The 27,865-nt window shown below is 44.6% G+C and overlaps 1 protein-coding gene across 5 annotated transcripts in view; it reads right to left on the reverse strand.

Annotated features, from left to right (window-relative positions):
- ADAM11 (ADAM metallopeptidase domain 11) overlaps positions 1–27,865 on the reverse strand; it is a 177,934-nt gene that overhangs the window by 90,195 nt on the left and 59,874 nt on the right. For all 5 annotated transcript variants that reach the window (XM_030221374.1, XM_030221370.1, XM_030221372.1 and 2 more), the window contains exons 7-14: positions 22,896–22,971; positions 22,012–22,079; positions 19,635–19,709; positions 19,465–19,536; positions 19,111–19,277; positions 18,412–18,496; positions 7,201–7,291; positions 6,382–6,433 (exon numbers count right to left, since the gene is read on the reverse strand). In XM_030221374.1, the coding sequence (XP_030077234.1) occupies positions 6,382–6,433; positions 7,201–7,291; positions 18,412–18,496; positions 19,111–19,277; positions 19,465–19,536; positions 19,635–19,709; positions 22,012–22,079; positions 22,896–22,971 (686 nt within the window). The remainder of the gene's footprint in view (positions 1–6,381; positions 6,434–7,200; positions 7,292–18,411; positions 18,497–19,110; positions 19,278–19,464; positions 19,537–19,634; positions 19,710–22,011; positions 22,080–22,895; positions 22,972–27,865) is intronic.

Consider the following 27,865-nt stretch of genomic DNA (forward strand, 5'->3'; position numbering starts at 1 on the left):
CAAAGAGGAGAGGGCTGCATGGCAGTGAGAGAGAGAGAGAGAAAGAAAGGGAGAAGAGTGAGAGTGTCACATAGGAGAGCACTGCATGGCAGGATGAACAGTGAGAGTGTTACAGAGGAGCAGGTTGGGTGACATAGGGAGAAAGTGTGTATCTTAGAGGAGAGGGATGAATGGGTCACATAACCAGGATTCAGATTCTCATTCATTCTGTGTGTGTGTGTGTGTGTGTATATATATATATAAATAAAAGTACACGGCACAATAATTCATGCACACCTCCTTACGTTGATCTAAGTTCATCAAAAAGCATTTATTCAAACTCTGCTGATGAGCAGATCAGTTTGATCATTACAGCTCTATAGGTCAGTTTTGACTTGGGGCTCTTTGAGGCTTTTTCCTTCCTTTTTGATATGAACAATATTTTGTTGTTTATCCTAGAATTTTTTTTCTTTTGTATAAGTGGGACCATTTTGTGAATTGTTTTATATGGGTTTACCAAAATACTTGACATCTAGATGGCAGATATAAAATGTACAACAAGGATGATTTTAGGGAAAACTTGTAGGCTGAGGGTGACTCCATTGTTACTGGTTGTTGGTGTCAAATAGATTGCAGTTTAAAATATTGGTGCTTGTTTCTTTAGGGTGGTGAGGGAGGGAAAACCTAGCTATTTGATAAGCAGGTGTGAGGTTCTGAGATCAAAACATGAATACTTTCCTGGAATGAGATTAGTGGGATAGGCTACAAATAGCAGAATAAATTCCCTAAAGAAATCAGGATGAAAACAGATTATAGAAAGTTTAGAAAACTGGGAGGGTCGTCTGCTCGTCGATCATGGAGCTGATTCCAAGATGGCGCTGTGAATAGATGCACCTGTGTTTGCTCCTGGAGGCTGCTGTGTTTGTGAGTTTCTCTCGGTGCCTCTGTAGCCTCGTTAACCATGGGGAAGCAGAGGGGGAAGGTAAAGGAATTTCCCTCGGTTCCTGTGACCTCCTCGACGATAAAACAAACAACCCTGCAATTTCCTAGGCAGCAATCGGGTCCTCAGGGAACTTCGACCCCCACTGCAGCTCTCGGCCCTTCGGAGTCGATTGAGAGTGGAAACGGGGCTTCCTTGAGCCCTGTGGCGCGAATTGCACCTCCCCAGCCTGGAAGAGAGTTGCTGGCTGTTCAAACAGAGACAGACGCCGAAGTGGCTCAGCTGGTCCTGTCTGAGGGTGTGACTGCAGCAACGGAGATAGATTCTCAACTTCGGGAAACATTACTACAACAGGCTTCAAAGGTATTGCCTCAAGCTATTGTTTCCAAGTTAGCTCGGGCTGATAGTCTACCTCAATCTCCTCCTGTGGCTAGTGGAGTGATTAGACCAGCAATTGTGACGCTGGAGTCACTATGGGATATGGTTTACAATATCCAAACCTCTATGCAAACTACTTTAAAGCAGAATTCTTCTGATATTGAAGTTCTTTCTGAGGCTGCCCTGCTTCAAGCACAAGTGACTGCACAGCAAACCCAGAAATTGGAACGTGTGGCTATCAAAATTCAAGAAATGGGATCTATAGAAACAGCTTTGGTTAAAGACAATAATTTCCTACATAAACGACTTGAATACCTTGAAAATTAGACTAAAAGGCTTAACCTTAGGTTTCTTAATTTTCCCAAATCGCCGTTAATTTCTCCTTTGGAGATGGTTAAAAAATATTTGGTGGACATCCTGGGAATGGATAAGGACTCACTCCCTCCCATTACATGGGCTTATTACATCGGGAGTACTGGAGTGGTGGTGGGAAATCCCCCCGTAATAGGGGAGGGAATGAATCTTACCTCATTCCTAGAAAGTTCATTAGAAATAGTTACTCAGAGGTTAACTCTGCTTGCCACTTTCGCCTTGGAGCCTGATAGGAATGCCGTACTACGGCTTTCGTTGAGACACTTAGAAAATCTGTTTTTGGGCTCAAAGGTCCGTATCTTTCCAGATCTCTCACGGCCTACACAGATGAGACGAAGGGCCTTTTTGGAACTTCGCCCCAGGGTGGTGGCATTGGGAGCAAATTTTGTTTTGCGATTTCCTTGTTTTTGTAATGTAGTGCTTGAGGGTAAACATTTTCAGTTTGTAGATCCAAAACAGTTGAAAGAGTTTATTGATGCAAGAGTTGATGTGAATATAGTAAACCTTCCCTAATTTAGCAGGCTGGGGTCTGAACCAGAGGAAGCATCTATTGATTATTAATTTTTGTATCTTTTTTCTTTTTTAATTTCCTTAATCTTGGAATCAAATTTCTTTAACTTGTGGACAAATGGGCTGTAAAGATATATACTTATCATTTTTGTTTCCTAATGTTAAATAATGCCGATTGCATATTCACTTTATGTGGTGATATATTGGAAAATTTAAATAATTAAAAAAAAAAAAAAAGAAAGTTTGGAAAACTGATGAAAGCATATCTGTTTCTTGCGGAATATGACAGAGGGAGAGAAAATGTTCAGAAAAGCTGAATTAGGGGGTGAAGAGTGTATTATGAGGATTTTTGTATTGTTTGGCTTCATCTTTATATAGATAGAAGATAGATATAGATAAATATATAGATATATATAGATGTTTATAGATTTTATGTATATTCAATTGTTAGCTGCTTTGATGCAATATTTTACTAATAAAGGCAGATAAGAATTGTAATAAAGGTAATGAACATATTTGAATATTTTGGTTTTTTGTACATATAACACTCCTCAAGGTCACAGTTCAATCTTTGTGCAAAATATTGACTCTACTGCTAACACAAGCCCTACACACTAAAATGTATCCCTAACCACACCCTCTCCAAAGCACATCATGTGATGAAACACCTGCCAATTAGCCTTCTCCAGAGTAGCCCTCACACTCTGGAATTCACTCCGAGAAAGGCTTTGCCTAACATAAGACTATCTCTACTTCAGGAGGCATGTAAAAACCTGGCTCTTCTCCCAAGCCTTTAATAGAAGACGCAACTAACTAGTAGCAACACATCAGGGCCGGTCTTAGGCCGAGGCGGCCGCATAGGGCCTCGCGCTTAAGGGGGCCTCGCGCGGTGTGCCTCAGTCAGCCTGAGCCTCCTCCGCTCCATCCCGGCGCTTTAAATTTACCTCACTCCGCCTCCGACGTCTGCGCAGCGCCAGTGAAAGCGCTGCCTGTCTGACGTTTCTCCACCAGCCTTCCCTTCGCTCGTTCGTTCCCTCAGTGCCCCGCCTTCTTATGATATCATTTCCTCGAGAGCGGGAGGGACACAGAGGGAACGAACGAGCGAAGGGAAGGCTGGTGGAGAGACGTCAGACAGGCAGTGCTTTCACTGACGCTGCGCAGATGTCGGAGGCGGAGCGAGGTAAATTTAAATAGTTGAACTAGAAGAGAGAAGAGGGCAGGCAGGTGGACATGGGAGCGGGAGGGATGGGGAAAGAGGAACATTGACAAGGATGAACATGGATGGGAGGGCAGGGCCCAGGGAGAGAGGATTAATTGCTCGACATGGAGGGGAGGGAGGAGAATTGCTGGATATGGATAGATGGAGGGGGCAGGGGAGCGACGAGCATCGATGGACATGGATGGAGGGCAGGGCCCAGGGAGAGAGGAGAAATTGCTGGACATGGAGGGCAGGGGAGAGGAGAATTGTTGGATATGGATGGTTGGAGGAGGGAAGCGGAGAGAGGAGCATCGATGGACAAGGATGGACATGGATGGGAGGGTAGGGCCCAGGAAGAGAGGAGAAATTGCTGGACATGGATGGGAGGGCAGGGGAGAGAGGAGAATTGCTGGATATGGATGGGTGGAGGAGGGAAGGGGAGAGAGCAGCATTGATGGACATGGATGGGAGGGCAGGGCCCAGGGAGAGAGGAGAAATTGCTGGGCATGGAGGGGAGAGCAGGGGAGAGAGAACTGCTGGATATGGGTGGATGGAGGAGGGAAGGGGAGAGAGGAGCATCGATGGACAAGGATGGACATGGATGGGAGGACAGGGCCCAGGGAGAGAGGAGAAATTGCTGGACATGGAGGGGAGGGCAGGGGAGAGAGGAGAAATGTTGGGCAGGAATGGAGGGAAGGAAAGACAAAGTAAGGAGATGCACATGGATGGAGGGGAAGGGAGAGAGGAGAAATGCTGGACATGGATGTAGGGGAGGGGAGGAAAGTAGATGCACATGGATGGAGGGGAAGGGAGAGAGGAGAAATGCTGGATATGGATGGAGAGGAAATTGCTGAATTTAAGGGTTGGATCGGAACACTTTGAAGGCAGATGCTGAAACTGGAGAAAGGATAGGGACAGGGCTACAGATAGTAGACAGGACACATAAGGACACAGGAGGATGGTGGACATGGTGAGAGAAAAAATATCAAATGGAAAGAAGACACTGCATAAAACAGAAGACACTGGGAGCAAAGCGAATAGAAAAACTAAATGATCAGACAACAAAGGTAGAAAATAAGTATTTTATTCAGAATTTATTAATTGGAATATATGTCAGCTTTTGGAAATGTGCATCTGTAATATTTTGAATGTAAGTTTCAATTTTTCTAGTATTGCTGCATGCTGAGTCTGACTTCTTGAGGTAACTTTCCAGTTCAGTATTTTGCCTTCATATCTGTTGTGTCATGTGTTTTTCATGTGTGATCAAGGTGCAGTATCCTGCTAGCGTGTAGTATTTGCAGCCCTTTTTGTTTTTTTTCACGAGGTAGTGTATTGGTGTTTTAGAGCCTGGTGTAACTACAGTTCTGCCTTTCCACACATAAGGTTGTAGCTCGTCCTGTCCTTGGAATTAATGCTGTTAATGGTTTGGTAAGGTTATGAGTATGTTTTTGCACAAGTTTGTGTATAGTGTTTTGCAGTGGAGAGATTGTGTGTCCGCACCTCTGATCCCCCGTGGTTATGAGAATTGGAACAACTAATTGTAGTGGACTTGAACTGAATAATTTCTGGGGGGGGGGAGGGTTCATGATAGCATTGTACTTATTATTTCAATCAGTTTTTCTGTACAAGTTTAGCTTCATTTGTCTTTATTTGAAATGTCATAAATAAAAAGTTTTCTAAAAATTGAATAATCTTATCAATGGGGTGGAGCTGGGGTTGGGCTAGGATGGGGCCCCACCAAATTGGTCTGCACAGGGCCCCGCACTTGCTAAGACCGGCCCTGCAACACACAAGGACTAACACTGGCTGAATAAACTGTAGCAAGACAGTAAGACTTGCTTATCTGCTCCTACTCTAGCTAAGATCATTTTCATGCACCTTATTGTCTAATTCCTGCTGTCTATATGTTCTACCTCCATTTACCTCATATGCTCATATCTTAATAGGTAATGTATTGACATTGTATATCAACAGAAAAAAAACAATAATGGAGGATGCCACAAACATATTGTTTGCTTGTTCTTCGCTACTATGTCCATCTGATACCACAGCTGGAACTCAATAGCTGTGTCATTTATCTGCAGCAGGCACAGCTTGCTTTTACTCTGTAGTGAAAGTTTTATTGTGACCCCTGACGCAGGTGGTTATCTGCCGAAATATGGACCGTGTCAGATCCGAACTCTGGTGCTTTGATTAAAGGACTTCCTCTACTATTGTTTCTTCCCTATTGACAATGTAAATAGCATACTATGCCATAAATGTGTACTGCTATTTGAATATTGTTACTGCAGTAATTGTTTATTGCCTATGATTGGATTATTCTTGCCGTACATCACCTTGGGTGAATTTTTTCTTGAAAATGACGGTAAATAAATCCTAATGAATACACATACACATTTCTTTTAGGCATGTGTTAGGAATCTCTGTGTTGAATAGAGTGCAGAGTTCTAACTCATGGCCTATTACATTGGCCCATAACCTCCAGGTGCTACATAAGATGCAGCAAGTTGCGTGTGTTAAATTGGGCACGCGCCCAATTTACACATGCACATTTAATCCAGTAACAAGCCAATCAGTGATAATTGGCCGAAAACAACCAATTAGCACCAATTGTCAATAACTGGATTTTATACATGCATCTTTTTAGGCATATTCTAAAAAGAGGCATACAAATTCTAGCACGTGTAGCTGAAAATGAGGCATGGCCAATGGAGGAGTGTAGGCGTGTCAGGGCGTTCCTCAAATTTACATGCATGGTTATAGAATTCAGAGGAACACGCCTACGTTTAGGCGCAGGTATTTACACCAGGTTTTCAGTAGCGTAAATGGCTGTGTCTAAATGTAGGCACATTCCCAAGACCTATGCGCTATGCTATAAATCGTGCCTAACTTTAGATGCGGTTTACAGAATAACATTAAGTGCTATTTTTGGACATGCCTATTTTTTAGATGCCATTTACAGAATCTTGCCTTAAGTATTTGCAGGTCCTGGCACTGTACTCACCCAGTGTCCTCCATGATGCATCCCAACCACGAATCTGGGCATTTGCAGTCTCCTGTGGACAGGACAAGCATATCAGTAAAACATGAGCAATGAATGCAAGATACAAGCTAAGTCTATGGGGAGGTGTGGCCAGTCTGCTTTTCTTAGATGAAAGAAATTGCAAATTTGTATTGTATCTTTCTTAAGAAAGAGAACTGACTATTTTAGTAGTGCAGTGCAGGCATATTCTTTTTCCCCTTGGAAATGTTTCCAGTAATAGCTTTCCTACATTACTGGGAATTCCCAGTAACTTGGGAATTCTGGGACTCACTGTCATGTCTGAATGCATCCTTTGCGTTGAGGTCTGAAATTTTTTTCAGACATGAGCTAATGGTTTTATGTAATTTTAGCATTCTTCATCACTGAACAGCCTGTCTCCAGCTACATTGGTTTGTGGATAGCGAGTAGTGGATTAGAAAGCATGCCATATGAAAAAAAAGCTCTTTGCCTTTATAATCACGCTTTCTTTCTTGCACCCAAACCACAGCAGGGATTTTCATGGCACTTTCACATGGATAAAAGGCGTCTCTTGTTATTTTCCCTTGCACTTCTTCCCTAAGCCTAAATGTACTCAGGTTATGACAGAGAAGAGCTTGGATTATTTGATTTCAGCCACACAAAACCCAGCTCTGTTGTGAAATCGTGAGCTATTAATACTGGAATTCTTACTAGTGAATTCCTACCTGATGACTAGAAGCAGTATAATGGAACCGGACCCCTATAGCCTGCACACCACTATTTTCCTTTAATAACTGGGAAAAACAATTTTATGGATTTTACCAGCTGAGGTGCGTTGCTTGTTCCACATCATGCCAACATTCTGCCCTAGGGTCTGAGCCAATGTGATTGCCATGGCACCAACATTTCCATACTGCATTGGGAGAGGGACAATAATGAGTAAACCAGAAACATGGGAGATTACAGGAAAGAGAGATAGAAGATATCTGTTATGTGGCCTGTTATTAATTATGTACATACACATTACACTTATCCAAAGTCTTGTACATTATATTATGGATATATAACACAGAAAGAGGTAACATTTCATTTTTCAGTCTCAATTATGTGCTTTCTATAGAAGGAATTTCAACAAGCGTCAAGTTGTATAACCTTTACCTCTTTTTGCTATGATGTCACGGTTCTCATTCCTATTCTTTCAAAACAATTCCAGGGCATTTGTAATGGCCAGAGAACACTCAAGAACTAAGGGCCCGATGCTCAAAACAATTTAAACGACCAGGAGCCATTTAAATCGCCTGTCCGGGGCTAACCGGGCCATTTCAGCAGCACTTAACCAGATTGTGCCACTGAAAATGTCCGGATAGTGCTCAATATCTGGGGATATTGTGGAATGGAGTTGGCACTTATGTTTAAATCTGTTTATTGACTTAAAGAACAGAAAATACAAGCAGAATATTGCAACAAAAGAACATTCTCCGAGGACAAGCAGGCTGCTTGTTCTCACTGATGGTGACGTCCACGGCAGCCCCTCCAATCGGAAACTTCACTAGCAAAGTCCTTTGCTAGTCCTCGCGCGCCCATGCGCACCGCGCATGCGCGGCCGTCTTCCCGCCCGAAACGGCTCGTGTTCGTCAGTCTTCTTTTGTCCGCGCTCGGTACGGTCGTGTTTTGCGCCGTTCACGCCCCTTAAGTTGACCCTCGCGCGTCTTTTTGACTTTTCGCTAAAAAAAAAAAAAGGGATTCCGGAGAAGGGCCTTTTGGTCTTTTTCCCTTCCCCCTATTTCTAGTTTTTGGCCCCATTAAGTTTTCTTTCGTTTTCGGGGTAGGCCCCTTTGAGGCCTCGGGTCGAGGTTTTTTCTCCCCATCTTTTTGGTGCCTTACCGCAATTACGAGTTTTGATTTCGCCGGCGTGATTTTTCCGCCCATGTCATCGAAGTCTCCCAGCGGCTTCAAGAAGTGCACCCAGTGCGCACGGGTAATCTCGCTCACTGATAGGCATGCGTCGTGTCTTCAGTGTCTGGGGGCTGGGCACCGCCCGCAGGCCTGCAGTCTTTGCGCCCTTTTACAGAAAAGGACTCAGGTAGCGAGATTGGCCCAGTGGAACGTTTTGTTCTCGGGCTCTTCGTTGCCATCGGCACCGGGAGTATCGAGTGCGTCGACGTCGACAGCGTCAACACCTCCGCCCTCGACAGTATTGATTGCATCGAGGCATCGACCCTCTGCATCGTCGGGGCCGAGTCATCGGAAGGCTGCGTCGGTGGTACCGGGACCTCCGCTTCTGCTGATGTCGTCGGACAGTGGTGCTTCGTCCAGAGTGCAGGTGAGGGCTGTCCATTCCCCTGCTGGTGGCGGTGAGCCTTCGGGTGGGTCTCCCCCTACCCTGAGGGCTCCTGCGGTACAGCCCCCCCGAGACCGACCTTCTTCGGCCTCGGCCCCGAGGAAGCGACGGTTGGATTCTAAGTCCTCCTCGTCGGTACCGGGAAGCTCCGGTGACATGCTTCGTTTGAAAAAGTCAAAGAAGCATCGACACCGGTCTCCTTCCCGCGTCGGTACCGAGAGCTCTGGGTCGCCGAGGGAGTCGGCACCCAGTAAGCATCGGCACCGGGAGGACCGCTCACCCTCTGTTCAGGAGGTGTCGATGCGCTCCATCTTGGACAGCCCGGAACAGCCTCCATGCCCGGAACAGACTCTGACTTTGACTCCTGCATCGGCTTCCAAGTCTTTCTCCACAGCTGCCCTGCACGAGAGTCTCCGGGCCGTTCTCCCAGAGATCCTGGGAGAGCTGTTGCGCCCTTCCCCTCCGGTACCGGGGGTGCTTGCGCCACCGGTACCGTCGAGTGAGGCGCCGGCTGGCCCCTTGCCCGGGGTGAGGTCTCCGACATCGGTGCCGCTTGCGGTACCGACTGCGGTCGCCTCCCAGGAAGGCTCCCCGACGACGTCGGCGGAGGGAGCTTCGCCGGTGCGGGCGAGGGAGTCTACCTCTCGACGCTCCCACCGTGGCTGTGGTTCCACGGAGTCGAGCCGGGCACGGCTTCAGACACAGGTTCGTGAACTTGTGTCTGATACCGATGGTGAGGCCTCGTGGGAGGAGGACATCAGATATTTCTCTGACGAGGAGTCTGATGGCCTTCCTTCGGATCCCACTCCCTCCCCTGAAAGGCAGCTTTCTCCTCCCGAGAGTCTGTCTTTTGCGGCCTTTGTCCGGGAGATGTCTACGGCCATCCCCTTCCCAGTGGTTGTTGAGGACGAGCCCAGGGCTGAAATGTTTGAGCTCCTGGACTATCCTTCTCCACCTAAGGAAGCGTCCACAGTACCCATGCATCATGTCCTAAAAAAGACATTGCTGGCGAACTGGACCAAGCCTTTAACTAATCCCCACATTCCCAAGAAGATCGAGTCCCAGTACCGGATCCATGGGGACCCAGAGCTGATGCGCACTCAGTTGCCTCTCGACTCTGGAGTTGTGGATTTGGCCCTAAAGAAGGCTAAGAGTTCTAGGGAGCATGCTTCGGCGCCCCCGGGCAAAGACTCTAGAACCTTAGACTCCTTTGGGAGGAAGGCCTATCATTCCTCTATGCTCGTGGCCAAAATTCAGTCTTACCAGCTCTACACGAGCATACACATGCGGAACAATGTGCGGCAGTTGGCGGGCTTGGTGGACAAGCTCCCTCCTGAGCAAGCCAAGCAATTTCAGGAGGTGGTCAGGCAGCTGAAGGCGTGCAGAAAATTCCTGGCCAGAGGGGTGTATGACATCTTTGATGTTGCGTCCAGGGCCGCTGCCCAAGGTGTGGTGATGCGCAGACTCTCATGGCTGCGTGCCTCCGACCTGGAGAATAGGATCCAGCAGCGGATTGCGGACTCACCTTGCTGTGCGGATAACATTTTTGGAGAAAAGGTCGAACAGTTGGTAGAGCAGCTCCACCAGTGGGATACCGCTTTCGACAAGTTCTCCCGCCGGCAGCCTTCAGCTTCTACCTCTACAGGTAGATGTTTTTATGGGGGAAGGAAGACTGTTCCCTACTCTTCTGGCAAGCGTAGGTACAATCCTCCTTCTCGACAGCCTGCGGCCCAGGCTAAGCCCCAGCGCGCTCGCTCTCGTCAGCAGCGTGCGCCTCAGCAAGGCCCCTCGGCTCCCCAGCAAAAGCAGGGGACGAGCTTTTGACTGGCTCCAGCAGAGCATAGTGACCATCCAAGTGTCAGTGCCGGGCGATCTACCGGTCGGAGGGAGGTTGAAAGTTTTTCACCAAAGTTGGCCTCTCATAACCTCCGATCAGTGGGTTCTTCAAATAGTCCGGCAAGGATACACCCTCAATTTGGCCTCAAAACCTCCAAATTGTCCACCGGGAGCTCAGTCTTACAGCTTCCAACACAAGCAGGTACTTGCAGAGGAACTCTCCGCCCTTCTCAGCGCCAATGCGGTCGAGCCCGTGCCATCCGGGCAAGAAGGGCTGGGATTCTATTCCAGGTACTTCCTTGTGGAAAAGAAAACAGGGGGGATGCGTCCCATCCTAGACCTAAGGGCCCTGAACAAATATCTGGTCAGGGAAAAGTTCAGGATGCTTTCCCTGGGCACCCTTCTCCCCTTGATTCAGGAAAATGATTGGCTATGCTCTCTGGACTTGAAGGACGCCTACACGCACATCCCGATACTGCCAGCTCACAGACAGTATCTGCGATTTCAGCTGGGCACAAGTCACTTCCAGTACTGTGTGCTACCCTTTGGGCTCGCCTCTGCGCCCAGAGTGTTCACGAAGTGCTTGGCTATAGTAGCAGCGGCACTTCGCAGGCTGGGGGTACACGTGTTCCCATATCTCGACGATTGGCTGGTGAAGAACTTATCCAAGGCAGGAGCTCTACAGTCCATGCAGATGACTATTCGCCTCCTGGAGCTACTGGGGTTTGTGATAAATTATCCAAAGTCCCACCTTCTCCCAGTACAAAGACTCGAATTCATAGGAGCTCTGCTGGATTCAAGGACGGCTCGTGCTTATCTCCCAGAGGCGAAAGCCAACAACTTGTTGTCCCTCGTCTCGCGGGTGCGAGCGTCCCAGCAGATCACAGCTCGGCAGATGTTGAGATTGCTGGGCCACATGGCCTCCACAGTTTATGTGACTCCCATGGCCCGCCTTCACATGAGATCTGCTCAATAGACCCTAGCTTCCCAGTGGTTTCAGGCTGCTGGGGATCTAGAAGACGTGATCCACCTGTCCACGAGTTTTCTCAAATCCCTGTATTGGTGGACGATTTGGTCCAATTTGACTCTGGGACGTCCTTTCCAAATTCCTCAGTCACAAAAAGTGCTGACTACGGATGCGTCTCTCCTGGGGTGGGGAGCTCATGTCGATGGGCTTCACACCCAGGGAAGCTGGTCCCGCCAGGAACGCGATCTGCAGATCAATCTCCTGGAGTTACGAGCGGTCTGGAACGCTCTGAAGGCTTTCAGAGATCGGCTGTCCCACCAAATTATCCAAATTCAGACAGACAACCAGGTTGCCATGTATTACATCAACAAGCAGGGGGGCACCGGATCTCGCCCCCTGTGTCAGGAAGCCGTCAGCATGTGGCTTTGGGCTCGCCATCAGGGCATGATGCTCCAAGCCACATATCTGGCAGGTGTAAACAACAGTCTGGCCGACAGGTTGAGCAGGATTATGCAACCTCACAAGTGGTCGCTCAATTCCCGTGTAGTGCGACAGATCTTCCAGGTGTGGGGCACCCCCTTGGTAGATCTCTTCGCATCTCGAGCCAACCACAAAGTCCCTCAGTTCTGTTCCAGGCTTCAGGCCCACGGCAGACTGGCATCGGATGCCTTCCTCCTGGACTGGGGGAAAGGTCTGCTGTATGCTTATCCTCCCATACCTCTGGTGGGGAAGACTTTGTTGAAACTCAAGCAAGACCGAGGCACCATGATTCTGATTGCTCCTTTTTGGCCGCGTCAGATCTGGTTCCCTCTTCTTCTGGAGTTGTCCTCCGAAGAACCGTGGAGATTAGAGTGTTTTCCGACCCTCATCACACAGGACGAAGGGGCGCTTCTGCATCCCAACCTCCGGTCTCTGGCTCTCACGGCCTGGATGTTGAGAGCGTAGACTTTGCCTCTTTGGGTCTGTCAGAGGGTGTCTCCCGCATCTTGCTTGCTTCCAGGAAAGATTCCACTAAGAGGAGTTACTTCTTTCTATGGAGGAGGTTTGCCGTCTGGTGTGACAGCAAGGCCCTAGATCCTCGCTCTTGTCCTACACAGACCCTGCTTGAATACCTTCTGCACTTGTCTGAGTCTGGTCTCAAGACCAACTCTGTAAGGGTTCACCTTAGTGCAATCAGTGCCTACCATTACCGTGTGGAAGGTAAGCCGATCTCAGGACAGCCTTTAGTTGTTCACTTCATGAGAGGTTTGCTTTTGTCAAAGCCCCCTGTCAAACCTCCTACAGTGTCATGGGATCTCAATGTCGTTCTCACCCAGCTGATGAAACCTCCTTTTGAGCCACTGAACTCCTGCCATCTGAAGTACTTGACCTGGAAGGTCATTTTCTTGGTGGCAGTTACTTCAGCTCGTAGAGTCAGTGAGCTTCAGGCCCTGGTAGCCCAGGCCCCTTACACCAAATTTCATCATAACAGAGTAGTCCTCCGCACTCACCCTAAGTTCTTGCCAAAGGTTGTGTCGGAGTTCCATCTGAACCAGTCAATTGTCTTGCCAACATTCTTTCCCCGTCCTCATTCCTGCCCTGCTGAACGTCAGCTGCACACATTGGACTGCAAGAGAGCATTGGCCTTCTATCTGGAGCGGACACAGCCCAACAGACAGTCCGCCCAATTGTTTGTTTCTTTTGATCCCAACAGGAGGGGAGTGGCTGTGGGGAAACGCACCATATCCAATTGGCTAGCAGATTGCATTTCCTTCACTTACGCCCAGGCTGGGCTGGCTCTTGAGGGTCATGTCACGGCTCATAATGTTAGAGCCATGGCAGCATCGGTAGCCCACTTGAAGTCAGCCACTATTGAAGAGATTTGCAAAGCTGCGACGTGGTCATCTGTCCACACATTCACATTTCATTACTGCCTGCAGCAGGATACCCGACGCGACAGTCGGTTCGGGCAGTCAGTGCTTCAGAATCTGTTCGGGGTTTAGGATCCAACTCCACCCCCCTAGGCCCATGTTTATTCTGTTCCAGGCTACACTCTCAGTTAGTTGGATAAATTGTTAGGTCAATCTCAGTTATGTCCTCAGTTATGTCCTCGCCGTTGCGAGGCCCAATTGACCATGTTTGTTGTTTTGAGTGAGCCTGGGGGCTAGGGATACCCCATCAGTGAGAACAAGCAGCCTGCTTGTCCTCGGAGAAAGCGAATGCTACATACCTGTAGAAGGTATTCTCCGAGGACAGCAGGCTGATTGTTCTCACAAACCCGCCCGCCTCCCCTTTGGAGTTGTGTCTTCCCTTGTCTTTGTCTTGCTACATACGGGACTGACAAACACGAGCCGGTTCGGGCGGGAAGACAGCCGCGCATGGGCGCGCCAGGACTAGCAAAGGACTTTGCTAGTGAAGTTTCCGATTGGAGGGGCTGCCGTGGACGTCACCATCAGTGAGAACAATCAGCCTGCTGTCCTCGGAGAATACCTTTTACAGGTATGTAGCATTCGCTATAACAGTGCAACCAACAACTGTCACTGCAGCAAACGTCAATTAGTTTTTCATTTTTATCCCCAATCAACCCTCCTTCTCCCCCCACCACCCTCCTTGAACCTTCTTATATTTCAACGTTTTAATAACGCCAAAGTAGCACAGTGCAAACTGCTTCCATAGATCCAAAAAAAAAAGGGCAGCTGTAGGCTCAGAACCAGCAACAAAATTATTTTTGTTTTTGTCCCCCACCCCTCCTAACTTCTTTCCCCCCCCCCCACCCTCCGTGGAGTTGGCACTTAAATGGTTAAGAACACCGCACAAACAGGACCATATGAAATGCAGTCCTATCTTTATGCAGTTCTTCGTAGCCCGTTAAGTGCCAAACATTGCACTTAGGGCTTCCTATCATTTACTCACAGGAATCGCTAGCGTGGCTTTCTAAAAAGAAGCCCTTAACTGGCTATGTTTTAGCAAAAATTCAATGCTGGTGCCGGACAAGACTCCTCAATTATGGCATTTCAAAAATTAGTATTAGCGGACTTACTAAAGATTGAACAATCTGCTAATAGGTATGCTAGTAATCTGCCTAGAGAGCTGCGTCAGTTTTAAAGAACTAACTAATGACAAACATTTGACCATTTTAAGGGCGGATAAGGGTGGATCCACGATAGTTATGGATACTCAGCAATACATAAATGAAGGGTTAAGACAGCTTCAGCAAAATCAGTATTATGAACAAACAGATTATGACCCGACTAGTCAATTACAACATGATATTAAACAATACGTGGGTACAGCAGTCATGAATGGGATCTTATCAGTTCAAGAGCAGCGATTTTTGTGTCACCCTAATCCTAAGATCCCCTACATTTATTTTGTTCCAAAAATCCATAAATCTTGTGAAAATCCGCCTGGCCGCCCTATAGTATCCACTTGGGATTCAGTTTTGGAGCCCCTGTCTAAGTTTTTGGATATATTTTTAAAGCCCTTTGTGAGCCATGCACAATCATATGTTCGTGATTCTATTCACTTTATACAACAGTTACAGCAAACTGATTTTCAGGCTGGTGATTTAGAAAATGTTCTCATAGTGGGATTGGATGTCGTGTCTCTGTACACGAATTTACCGCAGAACCAACTTGTCTAGTTAACCTGTACATATTTGGCTGAAACTTTGATGTCAGCATCGAAAATTGAGGTGCTACGACAACTCATTACTTGGGTTATCAATCAAAATTATTTTGAATTTCAGGAGAAGTTCTATATACAGAAACAAGGGGTCGCAATGGGTGTGACGGTGCCTCCATCTCTTGCATGCCTTTATATGACTCAATTTGAAAAACAATTTGTGTATTCTTCTCCACAGTATGACCATGTCATGCTGTGGAAAAGATTTATTGATGATGTTATATTATTCTGGCGAGGTACTAAGGAGGAGTTGACTTTGTTCATTGATAGCCTCAATACAGCCGATCCTCATATTAAATTTACTTCTCGGGTAAATGAACAGGAGATTGAATTTCTGGATATTAAGATCATTAAAACACAAAATGAAGGTTCTTGTACCACTTTGTTTACAAAGAACACTGATAGGAATAAATTATTACATTATACTAGTCACCACCATGTGGCTCTGAGGAAGGGAATACCGATGGGACAGTTCTTCAGATTATGACGACTATGTTCTTCTATTCATGATTTTAAAATTCAGGCTACTTACATGATGGTTCGGTTTTTGCAGAGAGGCTATCCGAAGGAAATTATTTAAAAAGCATATAAGCGTGCTTTATATGCACAGAGATCGTGGCTTCTCTTACCTCACCAGAAGAATGTACATAAGCCTTTGGCATGTGTGCTGCCATTTTCCCATTACGCCCCTAAAATTGGTCAGATAATACACAATTTCTGGCACGTACTTGCTGTACAGCCTGAATTTAACGAGCACCCTAAAATAGCGTATCGATGTCAAGCGAATTTGGGGGAATTATTACATAAATCGAATATTGAGTTAACTGATGGTCAACATGGAGAATGTAGGTGTGTCTACTGTAGATATTCGATGACCACTAAATGGATCTCCGTGCCCAGAACTACAAAAAAAATTTTTTTGTGAAGTAAAACCACATGCACTAGTGAACGAGTGATTTATTGTATTATGTGTCCATGTTTATTATAGTACATTGGACACACTAAGAGACAGCTGAAGCATCATTTGGCTGAACATATTAGCAACTTGAGATTACAAAAAAAGGAAGCACCACTCGTTGCTCATTGGATTGAAAAAAAGCATGCTATTGAAGATTTGAAGTGTGTAGTTTTGATACAAGTTACTCCCTGTAGAGGTGGTGACATCAGTGCTCAGTTGCTAAATATTGAACAGCGATATATTTTTTTGTGGTATATGGTGGCCCCTAAGGGCCTTAATTTAGTAGAATGGATTTGACAGTATGGTATACGTTTTTTACGTATGGGTCGGGGGTATATATACCCCTGGAACAGGAATTTACGTATGAGAAATTGGTGGGCGGATCCTTGGATCACTCGTTAGCCAAAGAGCCCAGATGGTAAGCAGCCAGTAAAGTTGTATAAAGATATATGTATAATGAATTTGTAAGGTAATGTGGGCTGGATTTAAGATGAATCTGATGTGGTTTTTGTTAAATGGTTATAGGTTAAGGATAATAGTTCCTCCTGGTGAAGATATTCATGAAATGCGGTCTCGCATAGGGGAACCGAAGGAGTGCAGGTGGAATTAAAGCTAGGCCACTAATCTGACCGTTTGGTTGTAACCACCTAAGCAAGCCTTTTCCATGCTGCACAACGGACCCACTGTACAGCTAAAGCAGTGACGATATTGCATGTACACTACTGATGTGATTCATAATTTTGCTATAAGTACAGAGCTGTAGCATCTTTTCAGTGATGTTAATTGGAATCAGATGATTGGGGGTTGTGATCACTCAATCAACGTGGATTAAGAACGGAGGATGAAGTTGAACATTAAAAGCAATGATGGACTAAAAGACACGTGAGAAACATCTTGCTGTATAGGTTTAAATATTAACATCAATGTAAACAGTTCATATGATGTGCACTATGAAATAAGGGTACTATATATGATTATATTTTTATCAAGTGGGTGTCGGAGTGAATGGTGTGTGTAAGGGAGTTGTATGGTAGCCACATATAGGTGTGATGATTTAAAGACAGAATAATAAAGAATGTAATTAGAAATTAAGAGTGGAGTACATGGTTTATTTAAATATATCATTTGACGTATAGTAGGATATATCCCTCTTTTTGTAATAAGAATTAAAAGTAGATGGCCAGATCTGCAGCGGATGGGGAAGTGTTGTCCAGGGTATTTGCTAGGTGGCTTACACTAGTTAGGTGATCAAGGAGGGAGAATAATTTTCTGGCATCTGGTTTGTCATTGCCAATTAACTTAGAGTAATAATCTCTTTTCTTCTTGGCCAATAGGGCCTTGTAGTCGTGGATCTTGGTTCGCCATGCTTTCTTATTATCCGAGGTCAGAAAACGTCTCCAAAACCACTCTAATCATCTGCAGGTGCGTTTTAGAAGTAAAAGTTACTGGTTCAACCATTGGTCTGAGTTTCTGCAGATTTTCAGTTTGCGTTTGACCGGGGCTAGAGTGTCAAGAATTCCACCACATCTGGAAATCCAGTTATCTAGAAAGTCATTTTAAGTAAAGGAAATTGAAAGAAACTGGTTTATCAGCTTCTTTCCAAAATTCAACTGGGTTAACTTTGTCTCTGTAGTGTGAAGACTGTTCTTTTCATTTGATTGAAGACTGATCTGGACATTTATAGTGTGCTGACTGGTTCAAGTCCACCTAGTACTTTCACCATGGACAAACTCCTAAGGATTTGAGTTGTTTTACTATTGTAATATATGTGGAGGAAATGATTGCTGTGCTTTTTTAAGATTGATAAGATTTGTTGAAATGAATAAACTTGTATTAAATTTATAATGATATTACAACTAGTGTAGAAACTTTCTTTATAATTGATTTGCTTTAGTATATTCGCCATGAAGATTTCAAATGAGGAATTTGGGGTCCTGAACTTTTCACAAAGTGACTGGAAACACTGTATAAACTGTCCCCTTTATTAGATAAATTGGCTCTGGCCTCCAGCATACCTACTGATTTCATCTACATGTGTTTAATTTCTGCACTTCCCAAAAGTTAGAGTTGACCACCATAGACATCTCTGTCCTGTATTCTTATATCTGGCCAAGCCCTTCCTTTCTTGCAACTCTATCCACTGGACAGTCTGCCAAAATGATACACCTTTCTTTCTGTAAAATCCCATTAACTTCTTGTACCCAGAAGGCTATTCCTTAAAACAAATAGAGGGAACTCTCATTTTCTGACCCTGCCTTATGCACAAACCTCAATAACACCGCCTCCTCTTGCCACTGAACAAATACCCCCAAAGTAGGCTGTCCCGCTGCGGCTGCTCTGAAAGGTTCGGCCACTGGGGAGAAGAGAAAGGCAAAGATATAATGGATAAATACATCAAGGAAATGTTTATGTTTATTAATATTTACTACACTACCTTATCTAGCAAGCAGGTCAAAGCAGTTAAACTAAAAACAAGAAAGGAAAGCCAACTGACCTAGACAGGATAGCAGCTCAGATATTACAACACACAGAGAAGAGAGACAGACATACATTCAAAGTGCATGCAGAGAGCCATTATCCAATATCCAGTATCAGATAAGCTGGTTTCCAAATGCCAGCTGAAAGAAGACGTAAGGTTTGAGAGCTGACTTAAATTTCTTCAAAGACAATTCACCACATATTGAGGAGGTCAGATTATTCAAGAGACTTGGGCTTAAAAAATAAAAATGCTCAATTTCTTGTGGACTCAAAATGAGCATGAACTGAAGATGGTAAAACTAAATATTATTCAGTAGCCAAAAGAAGTGAGTGGTAGTTGATGCCGATAAATAAACTAGATCTGTGAAGGGGACTGCCCCTGTATGAATTATATTGAAAAAGATCTCATAGTTTTTGCTCAAAATGCAATTCAAGCAGAAGAGACTAATAAATGAAAAGAATTGGAGTACAAAATATCCTGGAACTCACGAGAAGAGGTGGACAGCATCACTCGGTTCCTGGAGAGACTCTCTCCGGTATTTCATGAACCTGCTCAGTGTCAGAAGTGGATCATCCTCTGTTCGGATCCTGTCAGCGGAGGCCCATGTTTCCATGGCAACTAATACTATCCTGGTGTTCAGCTGTTCCCTGTATATCTGCAAGAAAGAGGCAGAATGGGAGAAGTGAGAGATTTTCTTCAGAAATTCTGTTGTAATAACTTTCCTTCCATATCAAACAGTAATTGCTACAGTGTAGATTCTATACCCCTTTATGAAGAATGCCAAACCACCCTGCTCATAGTCAACCAACCTCTACCTCGGAGATCCACCCACCAGCACTTACTGCGTCGGCAAGGTTGACCACTGATTTGGCAAAATTGCTGGTAAGTATGACAGACTGTCGGAGCTGTTCAAACTGTGGAAAGAATAAACAAAAGGCATCAATGGAGAAATCTAATATTAACATTTAATGGTTTCATAGAAATATAGTAGCATGCAAACCTCTAGACTCACCAGCTGATGATCATTGACCACCATTAATTCAATATATTTTAATTCAGTCTGGACTGTGTGCTGGACTCGCTGAACCTGAAAAGAATCCACAGAAAAGGTCTGAGGTCGGCCTATTGTTCAGCCACCAGAACATCCTTTCTTTTTCAAAGTACTGTGCTTTCCTAACACTTGCTGTGCCACTGATATCTTGGTTCCAGTGTCGGGCAAGTTACTTTGTAAAAATAATATATTAAAGTTACTAGTTACTGCACGGAAAAAGTATTATATTTCAGTTGCTAGTTACTTGTTTAATGAACGTAATAGATTACTGTGAAAGTAACATGTTACTTTTAGTTACTTTTTAATTCTTGGATATAAACAGTTGTTTCAACGTTACATAAAATTAATTCTAGCAACTGAAACTCCATCCATTATCAAAGAAAACATCTAAACAGAAAATGCTTGTCCTTAAATATAGGGATCCAATACAATTCGAGATATATTTAAATTAATTAAGGAAAAAACATGAAAATAGCTAGCAGAAATTAATCAGACAGTTCTATATTCAGTAGTCCTCAGTGTGGCAGAGCCTTCTTCTGGTGTCAATGCCAGCAAAAGAAAAGTTGATCATAGGGTTCTAGTTTTGAAGTGTAATTTACAAATAGGTCCAATGACAGTTTATTTGTTTCAAGGCACTATTTTTGAGGCATAACACCTGCCAATGCTTTAACTAAAATAGTTCCTGACCTCCTGGGGTCATGTGATGCCAAGCTGAACAGCAGGTGTTGTAGGGACAAGCTCCCAGGCCCTAGGGGGAACAGCTACCCCTCCCCTTATTTCAGAGATACTGCCAAAGAATTGCAAATAAGACCTCTGGTAGTCTGGATCAAACTGCTCCCAGGTACATAGCTCCCTTACCTTGTGTGCTGAGCCCTCCAACCCCCCCCCCCCCCCAAAAAAAAATACCCACTACCCACAACTGTACACCACTACCATAACCCTTACGAGTGAAGGGGGGCACCTAGATGTGGGTTTCAGGTGGGTTTTGGAGGGCTCACATCTACCATCACAAGTGTAAAAGGTGTGGGGGGGGGGGGGGAAGATGGGCCTGGGGCCGCCTGCCTGAAGTGCACTGCACCCACTAAAACTGCTCCAGGGGACCTGCATACTGCTGCGATGTACCTGGGTATGACATTTGAGGCTGGCAAAAAATATTTTGAAAAATGTTTTTTTGAGGGTGGGAGGAGGTTAGTGACCACTGGGGGAGTAAGGGGAGGTCATCCCCGATTCCCTCCGGTGGTCATCTGGTCAGTTTGGGCACCTTTTTGTGGCTTGGTTGTAACAAAACAAAAAGGACCAAGTAAAGTCGTCCAAGTGCTCGTCAGGGACGCCCTTCTTTTTTTGATTATGGGTCGAGGACACCCATGTGTTAGGCACACCCAAGTCTCGCCTTCGCTACGCCTCCGACACGCCCCCGGGAACTTTGATCATCCCCGCAACAGAAAGCAGTTGGGGACGCCCAAAATCGGCTTTCGATTATGCCGATTTGGGCAACCCTGGGAGGACGCTCATCTTCCGATTTGTGGCAAAAGATGGGCGTCCTTCTTTTTCGAAAATAAGATTGACAGTATGCTACATTGGCTAGTAAACAGAGGACCCTATCAACCTTTTTTACAGATCTGAGTGAAGCTAGAGCAGTATGTGATAGTTATCCCTTCACGCAGTATTTGCTACAGTTTTGGAAATGATATTCAATCTATATTTGCATTGCTTCAATGGTTCTAGCACAACCCATGCTGTTCTTACAGTCATTCTGGACTGTGTACTATTGCAAGGTTTCCTTAAAAGTCAATAAAAATACTGAGACTCAAAAGGCAGACCTGAGGAAAGCCACTGCTTATTCCTGGGGTAAGTACGTAGCATGGAAACTTGAACTTTCTGGCATCCTGCCAAGTAATGACCTGGACTGGCCAGTGTTGGAAATAGGATGCTGGGCTAAATGGACCTGGCCCAATGTGGGAACTGTTATGTTCTTATGTCCGATTTATTCTGCTGCAAACCCTAGATACAAGTAACTGTGCTATGTTTCTAAATGACTCATTGGGCATCGGTGAGAACATTAGCCATGAAACCTGAACACAAATTATTTTTACTGTTCCGAAAAAAAAGGTAGGGGTGGGCCCTCATAACATAAACGTAAGGCGATATTCACCACACCTAGGTTATAATCATTTGGTCTCTATAGTCCATAAACATTTTTAATCAAACATTTTAATGCAATTAAATCACTGTTCAAGCAACTTATGAAATTTTTATGTAATGAAAAGTAGCAGTTTCCTCATTCATCTATTGTATCTTATACACACACTTTCAATATTTATATAGAAATGATACCCACTTGTCTCTTTCTTCTTAGTTTTGGTATACTGGAAGTAGTGTTTTGGTCCATTCCATGAAACATACATCCTGGAATCAAAGAAAACAGGAATCAACTTAGTATGCAAAGCAGATGCAGCTCTGGGCTTTCTTTCTCGCTGGACCAGATGCCTGAACAGCCAGTCTGAGTTAATGCATCATGCTTTCTCTGTGGCCATACTCACATCCTGCCTTTGAGAAAGATTTTTTTTTCTAATTTTATTATATATATTGGATTTACAGGACAAGGTGCAGCTCTGGGGGGGGGGGGGGGGGGGAGACGGGGCTTCGCAGCACTTTGGAGTCAGGCCCCTCCACAACTGCAGCACCCGTTGAATGGCTGGTAAAGTCGGCCAAGCCCCGCCAGCCAAAGAGGTCTGCTGCCTGAACAGCCCCCGTGCTGCCTCAGCAATGAGGAAGTTGGCAACATGCTTTCCAGTCGCCAACGTCAGCACTCCCCGTGCAGGCTCATTTTGCATGAGAACTGAGCCTGCATGGGAGAGTGAGCATTGGCATCTGGAAAGCACCCTGCTAACCTCCTTGCTGCTGAGACAGCATGGGGAACAGTTCAGGCAGCAGACCTCTTTGGCCAGCAGGCCTTGAGCCCTGCCGCCAGCAAAGGTATGATTTTTAACATGGAGAGGAGGAGAGCAAAGAGGAAGTGCATGGCCCCCCAATTCCACTCCTAGACTCCCCCCCCCCCCCCCCAATAAAATGGACTGCTGGATTATAAATGAAGCTTCTTATGCAAATAAAAGAAGATTCTACTGAATAAACCTGGAACCAACAGGTTGAGCACAACTAGAGAAGCCAGTATATAGTGACGAATACTCAGCTTAATATCACTCCAAGTCTGGCAGCTCTTACCTTGCTCTGTGCATCCCTGAGAAAGGTGGAGGGCCGGAGTCCTGTGAATAAGATGGGGGTGTGGCTCCTGCTGCAGCTGATCAGAGAACGAAGGAGTTAATTCCACTAAGATACTAATCAAGTTCAAGCAGTGCCTACCATTCTTCCACTATATAAGCCCTTCTTTATTAATATTAAGACATCTTACCCAACGTAGTTCCAATACATCTGTGTACAAAGAGGTATAATACTTTATATCAAATCTGAAACCAAAGAACTCCAGCAAAACTCAAATGTAAAGAGCATCAATTTAGTGACCTCCCAGAACATGACTCACCCTCATAGGATGAATCAGAAGCACAAGCAGAATACCTGTCTCAGAGCTCAGAAAAATCTTCTAGTTTTTTTCTGAGCATGCATAGGACTTATTGTGTAGCTATTAACTCATAAGTTGCATCGGCTTATTCTACCTCTGTGCTATTGCCAAGATGTAGTTCGTGCTCTTTTTCAAACAACTGAAAATTAAGTTTGACGTGATGAACTGGTTAATATGCCGGGAGGCTTCAAGCAGTGCTCCTGTGGTTGAAAAATGTCAGTTTTGGACACACATCAGAAATGTTAGCACTATTAATTTGTTGGACTGTATCTATATGAGTGGTTTAGGTCTATCCTATTTTCCAAATTATTTTTATTGAAAAGAAATTTACAAACAATAAACAACAAAGCTGACCAGTACTATAAACAATGTATATAAATAGTTTAAACAAAATTAAATGTTTGTTCAATTTTTCTTTTATAGATATAACCCCAACCCCCCTCTCCCATACAATGCTTTGTTACAAGGTCTATCCTATTTTAAATGGGGTTATTTTCTTATTATGATTTTTTTTTATATTTTATAAACCTTTGTGATCTGGTAAAAAAAAGCCAGGCAGCAGAGCAAATTTTAATAAACAATAAATGATCTGACACTGATCATGATGTCCTCAGTTCAACAGGCTGATGCTAAGAGTAAAATACTGAGATGTACCTACTGTAGTTGCCACCTAGGGCACAGCACCTCCTCCTCCGAGCAAGGGGGGTGCGCTGAGCAGTCGCGCAACTGTCGGCTCTGCCGGTCCCCTGCCCCAGAACTGGAAGTTGATGTCTGAGGGGGAGGGATCAGCAGAGCCAACAGCTGCTCAACTGCTCATTGCATCCCCTTTTGCCTGCACCTAGGGAGGACTGCCCCCACCACCTTGCCCTTGGTACACTACAGACTTCAGGAGTGAGGGCAAGATGGTGCCTGGAAGATAGTGTTAAGACTCCCTCTCTTTGACTACCATTGGTATTTTCCTTCCAAAAAGTTTGTCTTCAACTTAATATGGTCAAAAGAAAGGGGACGACGTGCACTTATCCTGCAGTGCCACCTGACCCCTGGCATCTGGACCAATGGATACATTTATCTTTACTGTTGGTGCAGTCTTTGGTGCTGGGGCCATGCTGCATTGAGCGCCGAGGGGAGGAAAGTCGGTGCCATTGCTTGCGTCAGACATCGTTATGAGCCTGAAGGAGCAGTTTAGCCCCACGGATCCAGCTCAGCAGTTTGGAGTGATTGTTGGGACATCATCCACTGATGAATGTGGCTCCCTGAAGTGCTGTTACAAACCACTGGTAGGGTAGGTGCAATCACCTCCATAGGACCAGCTGGCCTTGAGGAAAGAGTTTAAGGCAACTTGCTTGACGCAGAGAGGAGTGAAGACACAAAAAAAACCTTACTTTTGTGGTAAAAACCATCTCTTGTAACTTTGGATACATTTGGGGAAACACTGGCAAAATATGAGACATTTTAAAGAAATTTTCCTTATTAATTGCTTTAACACAAAACTCGCTGGGAAATTGTGTGCAATTTGGAGCAGAGGGTTTTCCCTATAGAAAGTTAAATGTCCTCAATGGAAGTTTCCTCTAAATTGTTATCACATCAACAATTGGCTGTAATAAAGACAGTTCCCCCAATATTCAAAGGCATTTAACTGGCCAGGATCAGCACCTGACCAGTTAAATGCCACATAGCTGGCTATCCATATATATTTAGCAGGACATGACCAGCCATGTCCCACGCTAAATATTGGAGGAGGTAATCCACCAAGGTAGATGAACACTACTAACTCCCACGAAAACACAACAGTAAAAGGGAAGTGGGAAGTGGACCAATGACTCCAGGGAAACGGGATACTGATGTATAAGGTATCACTTTATTCACAGACTCTATGAATAAAGTGGTACCTTATACATCAGTATCCCGTTTCCCTGGAGTCATTGGTCCACTTCCCACTTCCCTTTTACTACCATGCTGAATATTGTCAGTTAGCCAGTTAGATCAGACAAAATAACCGGTTTTCTAACGATTTGCATATATGTATGGGTTGAGGTTCTGGTTTGATAGTAGTTTGGCCAAGGGTATCATCATTAAATTGAATAGAGTCGGCGAGAGGGGGGATCCTTGTGGAACTCCGCATTCAGGTATCCATGTGGCTGAAGTAGTCGAGTTAGATGTCACTTGGTATGATCTTGTGGTTAGGAATCCCTTGAATCAGTTGAGAACGTTGCCTCCAATTCCTAAGTACTCAAGGATATGTAGTAGTATTCCATGATCAACCATGTTAAAAGCGCTTGACATGTCAAATTGTAGAAGTAGTATATTCTTTCCTGTTGCAATCATTTGTTTGAATTTAGTCATGAGTGTAACTAGTACTGTTTCGGTATTGTGGTTAGACCGAAATCCTGACTGGGAGTCGTGTAGTATTGAAAATTTGTTTAGATATTCTGTGAGTTGTTTGGTCACCATTCCTTCCATTAGTTAGGGTACATACAAAATTTCTATGTTTTTGTAAATTACTCTAATGCTTTAGTGAAGGGTGGTATGTCAAGAAATAGATGGAAATGAAAATATTCTTCTCTCCAGGAGGGCATGTATTAGTTGTAGGAGCAGCGAGTTCCAAAGCTATAGAGTCTGAAAAGACATAGAATATTGACCAGTGTCTTCAATTCATATCTTGACAGCAGAGGGAACAGTCAACAAATACTGTTGTGAAGAGCAAAGTACTCTAGATATATGGGTGTGCGAACTATTGATGATAGGACAAGTTGTCATACCTACTTGGCCATAGGGCAGTTGGTCATAGGGTTTTTGATCAGAGCATCTTTTGGTCATAGGACCTTGTGGTCATATGTATAACAGGCATATCTATTGGTCATAAGGCTATTATGTCACTGATATATTGGTCACACAGACTTATTGTCATGAAGAACTTTAGTTCTACAGATTTAATATTGTTATATGGGCTTCAAAGGTGAGTAGGGATTAAGCTATTTCTTTGGTCTTATTCCAAGTAAATCTCCTTTATGCAAGTTATTGTTTATAATGATTGAGTCCAAATTGTAAATGTCTTGGAAGTCTTTCAGGAGTACTGATAAGGCACACATTGTTATGCATGGCTGTTGGTCACAATTCTGTATAATGCTAGATGCATAAGGTTAACAGGAAGTAGCTAGTGCAATGTACATGTTTGTGCTTGATGGCAAGTTAGAAATTTTAATTATAACATTTGATCAAATTTATTAATTTACAATTTAGTATAAACTTTAAAAAGTGCAATTGAGAGTGCTCGTCATAAATGCAAGTCAAGGGAGAGTACGTTATTTCGCAAAAAGGCAAAATAATATTCATCTACAAAGCACATCAATACTGCAAACATTACATCAAACAACATGGACACACAACGTGGCATTGTAGCAAAGTGAGAAGTTTGGGATGCCATGCTTCATTAATTAGCGATGGACTATATATCCTCCGTGATGGTAATGCTGAACATAACTATGAAGGAAATATTGCAAAGTGCATGCCTTAAAAGCCGTAGGAGACATAAAGATTGGAGAAGCAAGTGTAGGACCACAAGAAGCTCAAGGCAGAGTTTCTGAGACTGTGTCGCCACATGGCACTGCCGAAGTCAACGCTGAGCTGTGAACTTCGTCAACACAGATAGAAGATTCTCGTGGAGGAAAATATAGATGTTCTACCCAGCGTTCCAAATGATCTTACATTCAAAATACCTATTCATTTCAGAGAGTTCGTGTTATTTGATTCTGGACCTGGAGCTGATCATATACTCACATACATATGCTCACAATTGCCTTAGCATGTACATGCAAGAGGGCATACATGTGGGTGGAGCATGGGTGGGACATCGATGTCTCCTGCTTATATGCACACAATCTACAGAATATTGTACATTATATGTGTAAGTGTCACAATTAGGCACGTCCATTTCCGCCTGCCACAGACCTGATGTAAGTGGGCACACTTAAATGTATACGCATTTCAGCTGACTTGCCCATGGATGCCATTCTAGAATCTTCACTCCCTGCAATACATCCAGGCACCCAAATGGAGGCACCCAGTTATAGAACTGCCCCCATTAGACACCAAGATTTAGGCACCTAATGTCATGTGCTTAGCACCAATTCGATAATGGCTTCTTGATGCCAAGACTCATTAATCAGCACTGGTGTGCCTAAAGTTAGACACCAACAGTTATGCCAAGTCAAAGCCAGTTGTAACTGTTGGTGCCTAATTGTGCCCTGAAGTGCATGTAACTTATAGAGGGGCATAATCGAATGCGAACGTCCATCTCCATGGGCGTCTATCTCCGAGGACGGGTATGTGAAGGGGCGGGACAGACCGTATTTTTGAAAAAGATGGGCGTCCATCTTTTTTTCGATAATATGGTTGGTGCCGGGCAAATGCATCGGATTTGGGCGGATTTGAGCTTGGCGGTATCGTTTTTCAGCGATAATGGAAACCGAAGGCGCCCAGCTCAAAAACGAACAACTCCAAGGCATTTGGTTGTGGGAGGGGCCAGGATTCGTAGTGCACTGGTCCCCCTCACATGCCAGGACACCAACTGGGCACCCTAGGGGGCACTTGAAACAATTAAAAAAACATTACAATA

The sequence above is a fragment of the Microcaecilia unicolor genome, chromosome 12 (genome assembly GCF_901765095.1).
Source record: "Microcaecilia unicolor chromosome 12, aMicUni1.1, whole genome shotgun sequence".
NCBI lineage: Eukaryota > Metazoa > Chordata > Amphibia > Gymnophiona > Siphonopidae > Microcaecilia > Microcaecilia unicolor.